The 15,097-nt window shown below is 39.8% G+C and overlaps 1 protein-coding gene across 5 annotated transcripts in view; it reads right to left on the minus strand.

Annotated features, from left to right (window-relative positions):
- Positions 1-15,097, minus strand: part of ELMO1 (engulfment and cell motility 1) — a 303,458-nt gene that overhangs the window by 227,637 nt on the left and 60,724 nt on the right. For 4 of the 5 annotated variants that reach the window (XM_077178465.1, XM_077178469.1, XM_054637468.2 and 1 more), the window contains 2 exons: positions 13,388-13,428; positions 12,392-12,464 (listed from right to left, as the gene is read on the minus strand). In XM_077178465.1, coding sequence (XP_077034580.1) covers positions 12,392-12,464; positions 13,388-13,428 — 114 coding nt within the window. Of the gene's footprint in view, positions 1-12,391; positions 12,465-13,387; positions 13,429-15,097 lie in introns of those variants that run through there. The other variant, XM_077178480.1, reaches the window with a different exon arrangement.

The raw sequence follows: 15,097 nt of genomic DNA on the forward strand, positions 1-15,097 counted from the left end.
GCATCCTTACAACCTTGTGGTCAAAGCCCATGTGCAAATCTTCCCCTCTTTCAACAACTACCTCCTATTCACCACAGGGTAGGAGAATAAAGTACCTACAGCAATGAACATGCTGAAAGGCACTGATTGTATGCAGCACAACACAGTCACAATGCCAGTCATGGTTCAGTAGTTGTTCATGAGCTGACACTCTAATCTGTCAGAGGAATTGGAGGAATCCCTAACAGTTTGAGAGAGAAGAGCTAATTTTGTACTGAAGACCACGTTGCAGACTTTCTGCAGACTGGTGTTTAGCCAAGAAAAAATATGAAGGTGTATTTCTCCTCTGTCAGTTTTTCCCAAATTTATTTCATCTTTCTTGTTCCCATTCTGATACATCTCAAATCCAAAATGCTAAAAACCAGATAAATCTTGCCTGAAACCAAGTCAAGTAGTCCCAAAATAAAACTCCAGTACATTGTCTCATTCTTGGTATCCAAGTCATCTGTGGGATTGGTTCTAGCTACCTCAAAGATCACTCTCCACCCACAAAGACTTCTTCACTCTAACTGAAATAAATGAAGTGCCAGACAACACAGGGGCTACAAGAGAGAAGCTTTCTTACAGCATCTCTGCCTGCATATGCAGCGACTCTTCTCAGCCCTCAGCAGTCTCCTCCTGCCAGAACAGCCTCAGGGAGGCCAGCCAGGCTACACTCCAAACAGGGGCAAAGAAGGGTGAGCAGCTAAACACTGGGTGACTTCCCACAGCACTAGCAAAGTGCCAGATTTTCTCCACTTGTAGTGGAACAGCACCAGACCTAGCCACATTTCATCATGTCTAAGGAATCTGTGTGAAGTGGCCATAGTGCATTTGTGTGGTTTAATCTCAATCAGTGCTGAAACAAACTCACTTCACAAACATTTGTGGTTGCTAAAACTGTTACCACCTCCTGGATTTGTGGAGCTGAATAAAAGTAATTGCTTTGGGACAGACAATTAGCACAGGCTATATCTACCTCCATCAGCAGCTTAGACTAAGCTACTGGACTTCAGCTGCTTTAAGCCAGAGCTTTTGCATGTACACATACACAAGGTTCCATCAGTTTTACTTGGAAGGTAGCAAATCCCAGTATGTAACAACATGGAAACCAGGAAATCAATAAGATTAAACAACTTGAAATGTACTAATCACATTCAGAAGTTCACTGACATATTTATAAAAACATTGGAGCTTGTAAGTAGACTGTTCTTAAACATAAATAAGAGCACACAGAGAGGCTTATTTTGTTAATTTTTTTAAAAAATTTAGGCTTAGTTTCTCATGCTTCCTGCTGCAATTAACATGAACTACCAAATCAGATGTACAAATGAGTTTGTGGTTTGTTTGCGACAAGTTAAGTCACTTCATCTGGGCCTCAATATGCATCTCTGCAAACACCAAAAACAAGAGGTACTGGGCAAAGCAGAAGCATGGTGATCTCCAGAGACAAGAGGAGGAACAGAGGAAACACAGAGGAACACACAGAGTAATTAAAAGCATCCCTGGACATTTTCTTTGGAGTCTTTCTCTTTAATCATGAAGATGAATCTAAAACACCAAAGCTTTCAGACTCAAAGGTGTAATGCTTGTCAGAGCCCACAACACACAAGCCCATGGGCCTTTCATCATGTCTGGCTCAGAGCAAGGTGTCTACATCTGCCCTATACTGTAAATTCAATCACAAAAGAGAGAGAGATCATCTTCAACTCCTGGTTTAGAAAAAAGCTTAAGGAAAGCTGCCCGTGCCTTATCTCTGAAAGTATTCAAAGCATAAAGTCTCTAGCACAGCAAGCTAACCAAAATTTGAAAAAGGTTAGCTGTTACCCAATTAAAAAAAAATATAATTTTGTTTACCCATTCTAAATATTGGCTTAATCACATACCAGGAAACAGCAGGTAAGAATACAATTAACCAAGAGGCTGTCCTACATTAACTGCATGATGCAGTAGTCAGCATGCCAGTTAATTTTAATTGCAACATTTACACACAGTTAATCCTCTTAGTATTAAGGATAGCATCCTGTGGATTTCTTTTCCAGGATAACAGAACATCATTACAGCAGCCCAGCTTTGGCAGTCATACTTAAAGGCATCCTTGCTATTCAGGACAGAACTCACCCCCACCTATGGTAGACAAATTAAAAAAAAAAAAAAAAAGACAAGAACAGGGCAAAACCAAAAAAAAACCCTCTTCCAAGATATTCCTGACCTGTTTCTCAAGTGGACATGAAGTTGATAGATATCATTCATGGTGTTGATCTGTATTAGAAAAGCTTAATCCTGAGCAGTGAAGGAACTAGTGAAATGTTACTATCCAAAATGTCCCTAAAAAACTCCATAACAGGAAAATAGATCTGTTATAAATGTTATCCAGGACAAAGCCAGCAGTTATATCAAAGACAAATAAGCCCCCTCTGCAATATTTTATCTAGCAAGATATAATATATCACAGGATGATTTTTTTCTAATGGACTAGGCAATATTCCCAAGATGAGATTTCAATCAGACTAAATACTTTCATGAAGACACACAAAGAACATAACACAGCAGGAAGTAGGGAACACCTGGAAAGTTCATCTTACATTCAGATTTTAGGACCCTCTGACTTCTAACTTCACCAGCTGGAGCAACATGAACCTAAATGACCATAAATGCTTCAGAAGGCAGGAGAAGCAAGGAAGGAGAGGCAGTGGGGTAGCCCTGCATGTCAGAGAGTTTTCCATTCTCAGAGAGCTAAGGAGGGGGCTCAGCAGAACTGCTATCCTGGAATTCTGGAGGGGAGATTTGTGCCTGTTTGGGAGCCTGGTTGACAGAATCCATAATCCATTGGGAGGCAGTCTTGAGGGTCAAAGGAGTTGAGGAAGGCTGGGCATCCTGCCTGAAGGAAATTTTAAAAGCACAGAAGCAGGCCAAGGCAAGAGAAGAAGTGGGAACCACCAGCCTGGCTGAGCACAAACCTTTGGCTGGAACTAAGGAAAAAGAAGAGAGATTACAAGCTTTGGAAGATGGGGCAGCACACTCAGGAGGGCTACTGGGGTGCTGAGAGGTTATGCAGCGAGAAAATTAGAAGGACCAAAGCTCAACTAGAACTTAATCTGGGGAACTACAGGACTGTCAGTCTGACCTCAGTGCCAGGGAGAGTCACAGAACAGATCACCTTAAGTGACATTGTGAGGCACATACAGGACAACCAGGCAATCAGGCCCAGCCAGAAGGGGTTTAGGAAAGGCAAGTCCTGCTTGACCAACCTGGTCTCCTATGCAAAATTGACCTGCTCTGTGGAGAAGGGAAATGCTGTGGATGTTGTTCACCTGGACTTCAGTAAGCCCTTTGACACCGTCTCCCACAGCATTCTCCTGGAGAAATTGGCTGCTCATGGGTTGGACAGGTGCATTGCTGGGTAAAAAACTGGCTTGATTGCCAGTCCCAAAGGGTGGTGATGAGTGGAGCTACATCCAGCTGGTTATATCTGGTCAACAGTGGTGGTCCCAAGAGCTCAGCAAGGTGGAGGTCAGTCTCTTTTAAATAACAAACAATAGGATAAGAGGAAATGGCCTCAGGTTGAACCAGGGGTGTTTTAGATTTAGTAGCAGGGGAAAATTATTCACGGAAAGGGTTGCAAAGCACTGGAACAGGCTGCCCAGGGAAGCGGTTGAGTCATTGTCCCTGGAAGCATTTAAAAGATGTGGCACTTGGGGGCACAGTTTAGTGATGGACTTGGCAGTGCTAGGTTAATGGTTGGACTTGATTATCTTAGAAGGTCTTTCCAACCTAAACAACTCTGTTCCTGTGATTATCTGCCAGTAGATTCTGCAGATTCTCAAAGCTCTGCTTTTCTGTGCCTTTACTTTGCCCAAAACACATGCAGGAGATTGCTTCTAGAAAGTAGGCCTCAAGCAATTACTAGAGTCCACCAAACCATGCACAGGGATGAAGGCAAGCAAATTCACTTTAAAAAAAATCCTGTCAAAACAGTGAAGTTGTTTATTCAGAGCTTCACTGCAGTGACACTGGAAAATGTATCAGGTAAAATAGGTTATTTTGCTACACATTTGTCTTATGATTTTAATGATCTTTTTTACCCAGCAAAATGCCTCAAGATTCAGCTCACTCTAACTGGTTGGAATGGAATATTTTCTTAACATACTTGAGGAAGACCTAGAAGCATTGGTTCCCATGGTTATAGCTCACTCAGCCTGTTCTTTAACCTTGACCAAACAGCTTTCTTCAGACTTCTCTAATGACCCCAGACAATAACAGACAAGAAATCTAAAATTCTTCTTGCATTTATTACCTTTAGTAATAGATTCATCCTTATTTCCTTACTGCTGTTATTTTGTTGCACCTTCCTCTAAATGGACACAACAACAGAAAATTAGAGCTCTCAAATACTCTTTAAGTTTATGACTCCATTACATTTCCACAAGGATGAGTTTGGGCAAGTTGTAAATGAGAACAAAATGACACAGAATATTAGAGTTATAGAGTTCATTACAGAGTTAACAGCTCAGGAAAGAGAGGCAAAGTTCTTGCTGGCAGATCTCCCTTAAAGCACAGATTCAGCGTGCTACAGGATCCAGTAAACACTGGGTGTCACCAGAGGTGGCACCAGGAACAGGACAGAGGGCGTCACTCTGCCACAGCACAGAAACTCCGTGTACTCCATACAGGGCACCGAGTGCAGCTTTGATCTTCACTTCTTAGGAGAGGCACAGCAGTTTCTGAGAAAATGCAAAGAAAGGCAAGTGTCCAATGGGCTTCAGCAGTTGCCTCAAAAGGCAGGGTCTCCTCAGTTTGGAGGGACAAAGGACACAGGAAAGAATGTAGTGGACAACCAGAATGCAGAACTGTTTTCATAAAACCCTGAAGTATGAGAACTTAGGGGCACGTGATGTAATCAGTAGGGGGTCAGTTAAAAGCAGATAGAAAATACACCTCTTCATTCAGAAGGCAGTAAACTCTTAAGGCTTGCTGTCAGTTTTCAGAAGAGATGAAAGAGTGGCATCATCTTCATGCAGGATATTAAATTCACTAAGTGTAGGTGTAGCCTCCAACACCTGTAGTACCACAAATGTGAATACTGAGGAGGCATAAAGAGACTGAAAGTCATCATCAGATCACTACCCTGAGCAGCATTTGCTACTGCTAGAGCTGGAAACAGACTATGAGATGGGATTTCATTTGGCTGACTTGGTAGGGGATTTCTTAAGTTTATTTTTAGTCACCAAAATATTTAATAAGATGTAAGCTAAATGATACAGGTAATTACCTACATTGTACTACTTGGCATGACAGAACTATACTGTTTTAGAAGAAATACTGATGCAATTAAGCTTGTGATAAAATTTCTTTTCTGGGAAGCTATTGAAAAGAAGGGACAATGTCTTCTGGATTTTCATGTTATGATTTGATGATAACATTTTCCTTAAAAAAAGTAGTTTGTCTGAAGTTTCTAAAAAGATAATGTTTTCTGCATGCTGTTTATCTGTCTCTATTCAAAGATTACAGAAGCTGGTAAATAAACCAAGTTAGACCAAGTGGTGCAGTTTCAGGCTGTCCATTACATGTGCAATACTACAACCTACAAGAGGCACAATTCTGCACAATCTCCAGTGCCTGGGCCCCCAACACTTCCCTTACATCAGATCTACACCACACAGCAGCACAGTCAGCCACCTGACCTTAAAAAGTTAACACTTCCTCTCCCCTTCATTCACAAAAAGGAGGAAAATAAAAAGTATTCCAGAGTCCAGAGTTTTGTTTTGTCAGATGCATGACTTGGACAAACTCACCACCCAGCAGCAGTTGCTGTTTATGTTAGTGAGGCAAAGAGAAAGAAGAAACGGAGTAGAAAAAGAATGCTTAACTACCTATTTCTCCAGCAACCCACAGAAATCCCAACTTGACTGCCACTTAAACCACATCCTAAGAAAAAGACCAAACTTTGCATGATTTACACATCTGCAAGTGGAGTGATCTACAAGGACATCATTACCAGGCACCACTTGTTCTGCAGAGCAGTAGTGGTATTACACTTTGGGCAGACATCCTTCTGACACATTGAAAGAAGTTACACACGAGTTATTTTTAACTTGGATCAGTTCCCCAATTCAAGCAACCACACAGACACACAGCACAGTTGTACCAGCCACAGGGAAGGGGTGGGCCCAAGACAAGCAGCCCTATCATCCTCTGATAAATTCCAACAGAAGAGCTGCACCCTGAAAAATAAACATCAGGAAATGACTGACTTAGCTGTGCTCATACTATTATCAGTAAGATGATGTGGAGAAATCAGAACAGGGCTGGTATGGTTACAAAAAAACCCAAGAACAAAAACCCACCAAACCCAAGTAAGGATTATCAAACTGAAGGCAGCTCTTCAGCACAGGTTACCCACCATATTCACTCACAGCACCACTGAGGGTCACAGCACAGCAGCACTGGCTCCTTAAGCAGATGCTTAGAGAATAACTGAATACTGAAGCCCAGGCTGTGGCACACAGTGTGGTTCACTTTTGCCAAATCAAAGCACAGATGCCCAGTTTGCTACCTTAGGGTTTTGCTTTTCAACATCTTCCTCATCCCTACTACTGTTATATGTGGCATAGACAGTTGTATCAGTCAACAAGGGAAATAAAGCAGATGAAAATTTTATCATTTTGGGGTTTGCCTGGTTTGCACAGTAGAAGACAGGAATAAGCAGTATAGTATAATCAGGAAAAGTGGGCCAGCTCATTTTGCAAGCACCAGATTTGGAGCCACAACACCAAGACTTGTTTAAGGGAAAGCCTGCAGGTGTTTGTGCTTCTCTAGGACATACACCCCTCTCCTACACCCTTCCTGTGCCCTTCCTCTCACTCACAGGACTGCAGGTAAAACATCCCTTTTCCATTTTTGACTGCAGTTGGAGCTTGACAAAATTTTGTTCCACGTCAGCTTAAGCCAGTTCCAGAAACAATTGAGGGACAGCTCACAGCTGTTAAAAAAACCAAAGTTCCATTCTTCTTCCTACCTTTCCTTTACTTCTTTCTTGTGTACAGCCTATTCCTGGACATGATTCAAGTCCTGCCTCATCCCTGCATCAGATCAAGCAGCCTTTTTACTAAGCAAATTTAATGAATTAAAGTGGCACAAAATGATCTCCTCCTTGCCACCACCTTCAAAAATTGTCAAAAAAAAAAAAAAAATTAAGTGTCAGGATCTTCTGGGGAAGGGGAGAAGAAATCAGAACCATCCTCTTTCAGTGCTGACCTGTTATGTCTGTTCATTGCACTTAGGAAAACTACCCATCCAAATAGGTTGTTCTCTAAGCATAAAGATGAATTAAAGAATATTTTAGGGCGAAATCTTACACAGAACTGTTTGCCATCAGCTGAATCCAAATAGTAGTACTGTGTCCCTGGTATGCCATACCTATCTTCAATTGCTCTAACTGAAAGCTGAATGTTTTTAGAGCTTTTCATCTCTAGTGATTAACTGTGAGGCAAAATTACAAACTTAATTCAGGAAAATATATATATACAGATTTTTTTAAAAACCACCCCACCTGATCCATCTCATCAGCCTTCATATGGAACTAAGGAACTAAACAGAAGATGGCCATAACAATTATTTTAATAGGAAGCAAGCAGAAGAATTAAGCTGTTTATGCTGGTGCCAGAAAGTATAATAGGGGGACAGGACATAATTCTTTTCTTTAGAAAATTTAGTATAGACCAGAAGTTCTACAAAAAGAGTTCTAAGAGAACTAAAAGAAGGATAACCATTATCACTGTTCTTGAAATCAGCCTGAATGAAGGAGGACTGAAAGTGATTTACTATATGGATACTGAAGTTTTACTTCTGTTCACTTGAAAAATATGCTAGTGCTCTCTAAGATTTTACTGGAGTCTACAGGGCAGTGTTACCAGCATCCATCAAGCAGGCAGGAGCATGGCCACTCAGATGCCACGTGCTGCCCTTACTGCAAGGAATTTCTGCAGGGCTGTGCAGATGCCCCAAAACAGTAAGAAATTTGTGAATATGTGGGAAATACCATGTCTCTGCCATTATAAGTGGCAGAGAAAGGGAAAAGCAGGCATGGTTTGATCCAGACCAAATCTACAATCTACCATTTATGTAGCACTATTAATAAAAGTATTATCAGGAGTGATGCAAAATGGAAAATGAAACAGCTCTCTTAATACATTTCTCCAGTTCCCATTCCTCATGCTACTTTTCATTCTCAGTTGCTTAAGAAGCACCAGGTCCTTCAGTGAATCAGAAACCTTCATTATTAAGAATGTTTTCTTACAACTCACTGAAATTCAATTAATCAGTGAAAACAGACAAATATGAAAAACGTAAAACTCAAAAAGTCCCAGCTATACAAATTGCTCATTTCTCGTCCTGTTATTTGCATACACTCCCCCACAGAGAGCCTGTGAAGGCACAGAGAAATTTCACATGAACATACAATTACAGGTTGTGTTAGCAAAAAATAGGTCATGAGCAAAATACACCTTTGAAAAAGAACCTTTGAAAAACACCAGGGACTTCACTCAGGTTCCCAGCACTGAGAAGATGGGGGTAAGAAAGATGTCCCATCTTCAAACACAGCACAGAGTTGAATAATTACAACCAAAGCAAGGTGAAGCAGCTCTTGCAAAACAGAATTAAAAGTCTCCCAAAAGTAATGGAGTAAGTGTCTGCTCCCCTCCACTTCAAGCAACAAGAATGAAAGGGAAATGTAGGATAGGAAAGAAGGGGAAAAAAACCCATGGGTAGTCTTCTGATGCATCAGATGTGAAAAAGAACAAACAATAAAATTGTGACAATAAAAATGGGTTGTATTCAATATAAAGATGAATGAAATGTCCTTGTATTTAAAGTTAACAAAAAAAAGGTCACCATTGTCACCTCTGCGTGCTCAGTGCTGGCTCACAAACCCCTCAGCACCAGCAGCCAACCCTTCATTTCTGAGATTTGCTCTGGTGGAGGGTTAAGAGTGACCACATTCTCCCTCCAGCAGTGAATCCAGCTTGGACACTTCCTTCCCCAGGATCTACAAATGGATCTAGAGCTGGCCATGGTCTGCAAGGCCAAGGGTGTGCAGTGACGAGGGACCAGCCAAACCCACCAAGGTGCAGCGTCAGCCACTCAAATGTCTGTCCCTGCCCTGCTCATACTGCCAGCAGAGGAACACAGCTAACAATTATCTGAGCTGTGGTTTTCAGCCAGGGAACACACATAGCACACAAAATTATACAGCCATTTTCTACTCTTCATATAGCATTTTCTTTTCTAAACCTGAGCTCTCTCAGGCTGTAGTGCTCCTGAGTCATTGCACCTGATGTACACAAGCATCTAATGCAGGTACAGCCTGGATAAACTGAAGCAAAGGTAACTTATTTATTCTTATCTTGTAGTATCTAGCATGATAAGATCCCGACTCAGAAGTCAGGCTTTTAGGCATTTGACCGACCAGAGAAATGCTCCTTCATGATAAGCAAAGCCTTTAAAAAAAAACCACACACACACACACACACCTATTAACATTAAAAATTAATTAAAAATCAAACATTTTGAGATGAGTGCATCAGACGAATTTTAGCTCAGGCACTATGAGTGCTTTGTTTTCTTGTCTACATGCCCTCATCCTTTATTTCTCTTATTTTTAGAAAAAGGCTAAAAGACATAATTAATAATTTTCACTGCAGTTTCAGGGGCACAGATTTAGCCATACCATGACCCCAGAGGCAGCAGCCAAAACTGAACCTGCTGTGATAAGCCCTATCTCTAGTAGGAACCCTGGCTGAATCAAAATTTGTTAAAAGACCTCACTTATGCTGCCTGAAGGAGTTATTGCTATATCTGTAGAGGCATTTTTCCAAATAATACAGCCAAAACATAAATAATTTAAGAGACAGAACTGCTTGGGTGTTGTTTTTATTTATGCATGGTGTAATTGGGAGATATAGGTCCAGCTACAAAAGATAAAGAGTTCTGTATATGACAGCCAAAACACAGATGGGCTGTTTGCCACCAAAAACAGAACTACAGTTGTAAGCCATGTAACATTTGGACATTTTCACTTCAAAGCTTCTTGCTACTGTATACAAGAAATCACTAATTGCTTTTCTTTCTGGTAACTTTAAACATAGTGATATTTTAAAGAGGCATCTCTACCTGGAAGGCAGTCTCTGCAGAAACATGACCTATAGATAATGTTATCTGCATGCATACAGTCACACAATTCATCTTTAAGAGCTGTGAAAAATACTTCTTATGAGAAGCTGTCACTGCCATAAAAAATACTGTGCTCATATTCGTTAGTAAAACTAAGATTAAAGCAATGTGAATTTTAACAATTAAGTGTTGTAGCTTCCTTGAAGTGCATGTGTTTTTCCTCCTGCCTGGTGATTTTCATGTTTTAATTCAGACAGAACAATATCCTACTGAACACAAATGAGGGAAAGTATGTGGAAGGGGTGATGGCCTATATAAGCCTCTCTTCACAGCCACTATCCAACAACCAGCTATAAACAGTGAACAATATCTAATGAAAGTCACAGACATCTGAGTAATTCTAGTGGCATTTAGAGCTCTTCTCTCTTATTTATGTGACTCAGAGTCAGACACTCTGCATATTTCCAGTAGGGAATAAACAAACTCAAAGTCCTCTCTACAGTACAATCCAAAACGTCCTAGAAGACCATAATTTTCCATCCTTATTGCAAGTTAAAGGCAGCCAAAAACCATCAGACTCACTTTTATGTGGAACAGAAAAGACTTCTCCAAAGCTGCAAAATCCTATCCACCAAAGGTGGAGATAAAGCCTGAAATATCCCTCTAATTGCATCAGGACAAAGACCTTGAAAAAGCTGAAGTATTCACTCAATCCCTACTTCTTGGAAATACTCACTGCACAGAGTTTAAATGCCAACAGGCAAATTCAATTGTGACTACTTTATTGGTAAACATTGTGTCACCATTGAGGGCAATTAGCAGAACAATCTCACTAATTTGGTGGAGGCAAAACACAGAAGTCAGTAATTACTTCAACAGGTTTCCTTGTAGTGGCCTTTGAAGTGTCTGTCAACTGAAACTTGAAAAGAAAGGAGAGGAAAAAAACCCAAAACAACACACAAGCAAGAAACGTGGAAGATCCAAAAAAAAAGGGACATATTAAGAAGGTTGTTCAGGGTAGCAAGTAGTTAAATGAAAAACCGAAACGGGTCTGTTAAAAAACAAACAAAATTAACAAACAAAAATAAAACTAAACAAAACAGCCCAGGAAAAATAAAATAACAAAACAAAACCAGCACTATCTTATGAGTAACTGTTCTTGCTGTCTTGTTAAATTTAGTCTTCCCAAATGCTTAACTGTGCCTAAGTTTCCTTTATTTCTTGGGCGTGGGTATGAATTACAGCACGAGAAAACTTAGTTCATGTCTCAGTCGTATTAGCTAACCCTAAAGAACTGTAAAATGCAAAACAGAACCAAGACATGCCTCCACTTCAGAGCAAGCCAAACTAAACTGATAACAAGGTAAGCAAGAGACATCTCTATGCAGTTAAGCTCAGAATCCACCAAGATTAGGGAATTTGCATGTGGACTTCAGCACGTTTTAAACAGTGTCCTTGTGCCATTGCTTAGAAATTGTACCTCTGCAGTACTACACGTACACTCTTCCAAATAATCTCTTTTTTTTTTGTAATTTGAGCAATTTTACCAGTAATGCTAGGAATGAATGTTCTACTTGGTGCCATTCACTTGAGCATGTCCCATATATTTATACTAGACATTCCATTTTTATTACAGCTATAGCCTTTTCATGACTCTGTGCTGAAATCATTGCATCACTTGATGAATCACCTATTGCCACACTAAATGGGGACAAGAAAAAGTAAGCCAACAGAACTTACAGAACTGGGTAAGGACAAGACAGCAGGCAGGAGCGAGTCGGAAATATTACACAGTCACTGAAACTTATTTCTACCTGCTCAGCCAAAAAGGAAAGCGGCATGCACTGAAAGTCTCCTCACACTTCAAAGAGCCCTTCATGTTTTAAATATTTCAGTTTTCCTGTACACCACTTGCTAGCAGAATACTAAACACACAAGAATACCAAAGTTGAAGGGCTCAGTGCCCAAGTCTCAAACTCAACTGACATGAAGAACTTTGCACATTTGGACTTTTATTTGCTTTTCCTAACAGAAGAAATCAGTTAAAGAGTCATTAAATCAGGTCTTGTAGTACCTACCCTCTCTACCCAATGGCATTGCATTATGGAAAGTATATTTTCATATATTTTAATTTAAAATAAATGACTGTGGCAATTATTTTTATAGGCTATGTGAGAATTGCATTGAACAATTTACCCACCTTCTCGGTGATGTAGAAATTAGAATTTTCAGCATGCTGCAGTGCAAATTGGTCATGATTTGCAAGAGACCACCTTAGAAATATGAAAATAAATTAATCACAAAATGAAACCTTAATAATTCCAAAAGTACCCTTTACATAATTTTAGCATGACCAAACAAGTGTCTGTCATTCCCATGTATTTCTCATACTTCTCAAAGTTTTCCATAGCTTTCAAAGATGAGTTCCAAAGTTTAAGCTAAAAGCATGCTTACAAAAGGAAAACCTCAGTACAAATACAGCCTAGTGATCTTTTTTTTGCAGTAACCAAGACCACTAAGTCACTAAAATTGGCCAAAAAAAAAAGTACAGTACCAGAAGTTTATGCTAGCTTATACAATATACAATGGATATAGTATTAAGTTGATTACTACATTTAGATACATAAAATATCACCTTCTTAGCTCAGCAGCAATTTGATGAATATAGCTAGTTTCTCCTGTGTGGTAGCACTTGCTTGAAACAGTTTTGATTAATCCATTAAACTTAAATCAAGGTATTTGTCTTAGCCAATTATTAGTCTATAATACAGAATTTGCAATTAACATTTCAGTTTCATATAAACAGTCACATCAACTGGACCAGCTTACAGCACCCACTGGACTCAGTGCTCAAAATTCAGATCCAGAGGCAGTGCTTTAGTCCCTTAACCCATGAACAGCAGGGACCACAAGCCAAACTGCAAAAATGCAAAATGCGTCTCTGTGCAGAAAGGAAGGAAGCAGTCAAAATGAGAGTCAACCCCATGATGGAGCTGCTTTGTTAGGAGCCTCATCTTGCAAGCAATTGATCCAAAATGCACTGCAAATTCAAAATTTGAAACTCACACAAAAATATTTGAGAAACTAATGACTAGTCATACAGGATATCTAGATTTTCTTTGGAAAAAATTATCTCCTAGTTGATTTAATACTTCAAAATTACTGTATCTAGTATGTACTACATAGCAGAACTTACCCATCACAGACTTCTTTTATTATCGAGGACAGTGGCTTTTTCTGGTAAATGAAAAAAGAAAGAAAAAGCAAAATCATCAAATTAGAATAGCTCTGAGTTCTTAGAATGTGATTCCAAAGCCAATAAATGCAAAAAAACAAAACTAGTAGCATTTCATTATTTATTTAATATCAAGTGTGAAAGGATCCCAAAATTTTCTGCTGTTTTGGTCTCATAAAGGTATAAAGATAGCAATTCTAGACACTTGCATTATGACATTATCCATTATTTTTGCCAACCTTAGCCCATACAACATAGACTCAGTTTTTCAACTGAGAAATCAAAAGGGTCTTTTGTGTACATGGTATCTCATTACCCAACAGAAACAGAAGATTTAGATATCAACACCAGCATTTTCCAGGAATGACATCTGAAACCACAAGTCACTCAATAATTTTAAACCTTCTTTTGTTCCTTTCAGAGATGGTCACATGATGACAGTAATCCTCTCTCTTAAGTACACACATGCAGGTTCCCCTCTGATAAAACACCACCTGGAAGGTGTTAGAATCCCAGATGTCTCAGTTCTGCTTTATTCTCTACATCTGTGAGCACAGGAGCATTTGGACTGACTCAAAACAGCTCCCCTGCTTTGGGTCCCAAAATAGAAAATAAGAAAACAGTCTAGCCTGTTGATGTTGCAATGCTTTGAGCATGGTTATAAACACAGGGTGCACACACAAGTGTTTTTAGAAGACTTCTAGCTAAGAGCAAATGCCCTTTTGTGTCCTAAACCATAGATGAAATTGCATGGCAGAAAAAAACATGCCAAATTTTACCAGATAAATGACTACTGAGCCTTTTTCCCCCAATACTGGGTGACCACACAATGTCACATATATCTGTTGCTTCACAAAAACTTCCCAAATCACCTAAACATCATAGGATCCTCCTCTCTAGTTACTTCCATTAATAATAGTTCACTGAATTACTAAAAAGGAAACAAACAAATACATAAAACTCACCATAAACCCACCCAATTAATTCAACACTATTGTCAAAATAAGCTTTTTACCTTTAACTTTTGTAGAAAATGATTACTGGAAAAATTAACTCAGTATCAGGGCATGTTATGTGAAGGAAAAAATATTTTTCCCTTGAATTTGTTTTCTGCGCTTCACCACTGACAGCACTCCTTGGTCAGGTGGAGGATCAGAGAAGAATTTATTATTTCAACAGTCCAGTCAACTAAGCCACTTAATAAACAGGCAGAAACATTACACAGAACCATTTTAATCAGACAGGAATGAAAGCACCTGCTGAAAGGATTCTGTTCCTGCTCACCATATTGTCTCAGTCCTTAGTTTCCTTCCTTCTTTCACGACTATTTCTGTTTTCACATGACCACCCAAGATGATCCACACCAGGGAAGTTAATCAAACTAAAAGCCCAGGAGAAGGTGAGGAAGGGGGAGGGAAATAGTTTTCCCCAGGACTGATTTCCTCATCTGCCTGGCTATGTACCTAAACGAGTAGCAAACACCAGCACATGGGAGAAAAGGCAGAAGAGGGAAACTGCTCCATTCTGCAGCAGGAACAGGTTCCTTCTCCACAGCAGCTTCTCTGTTGTACTGCCTTAGTTTTTTGCATAGCTGCAGCCAGGCTGTGGAGCAGAACAGGCAGATCACACCAGATAGAAAAAGTGGGGTTTTCTCCCAGTTTTTTTGGACTG

Source organism: Agelaius phoeniceus, chromosome 1 (assembly GCF_051311805.1).
Source record: "Agelaius phoeniceus isolate bAgePho1 chromosome 1, bAgePho1.hap1, whole genome shotgun sequence".
Classification (NCBI taxonomy): Eukaryota; Metazoa; Chordata; class Aves; order Passeriformes; family Icteridae; genus Agelaius; species Agelaius phoeniceus.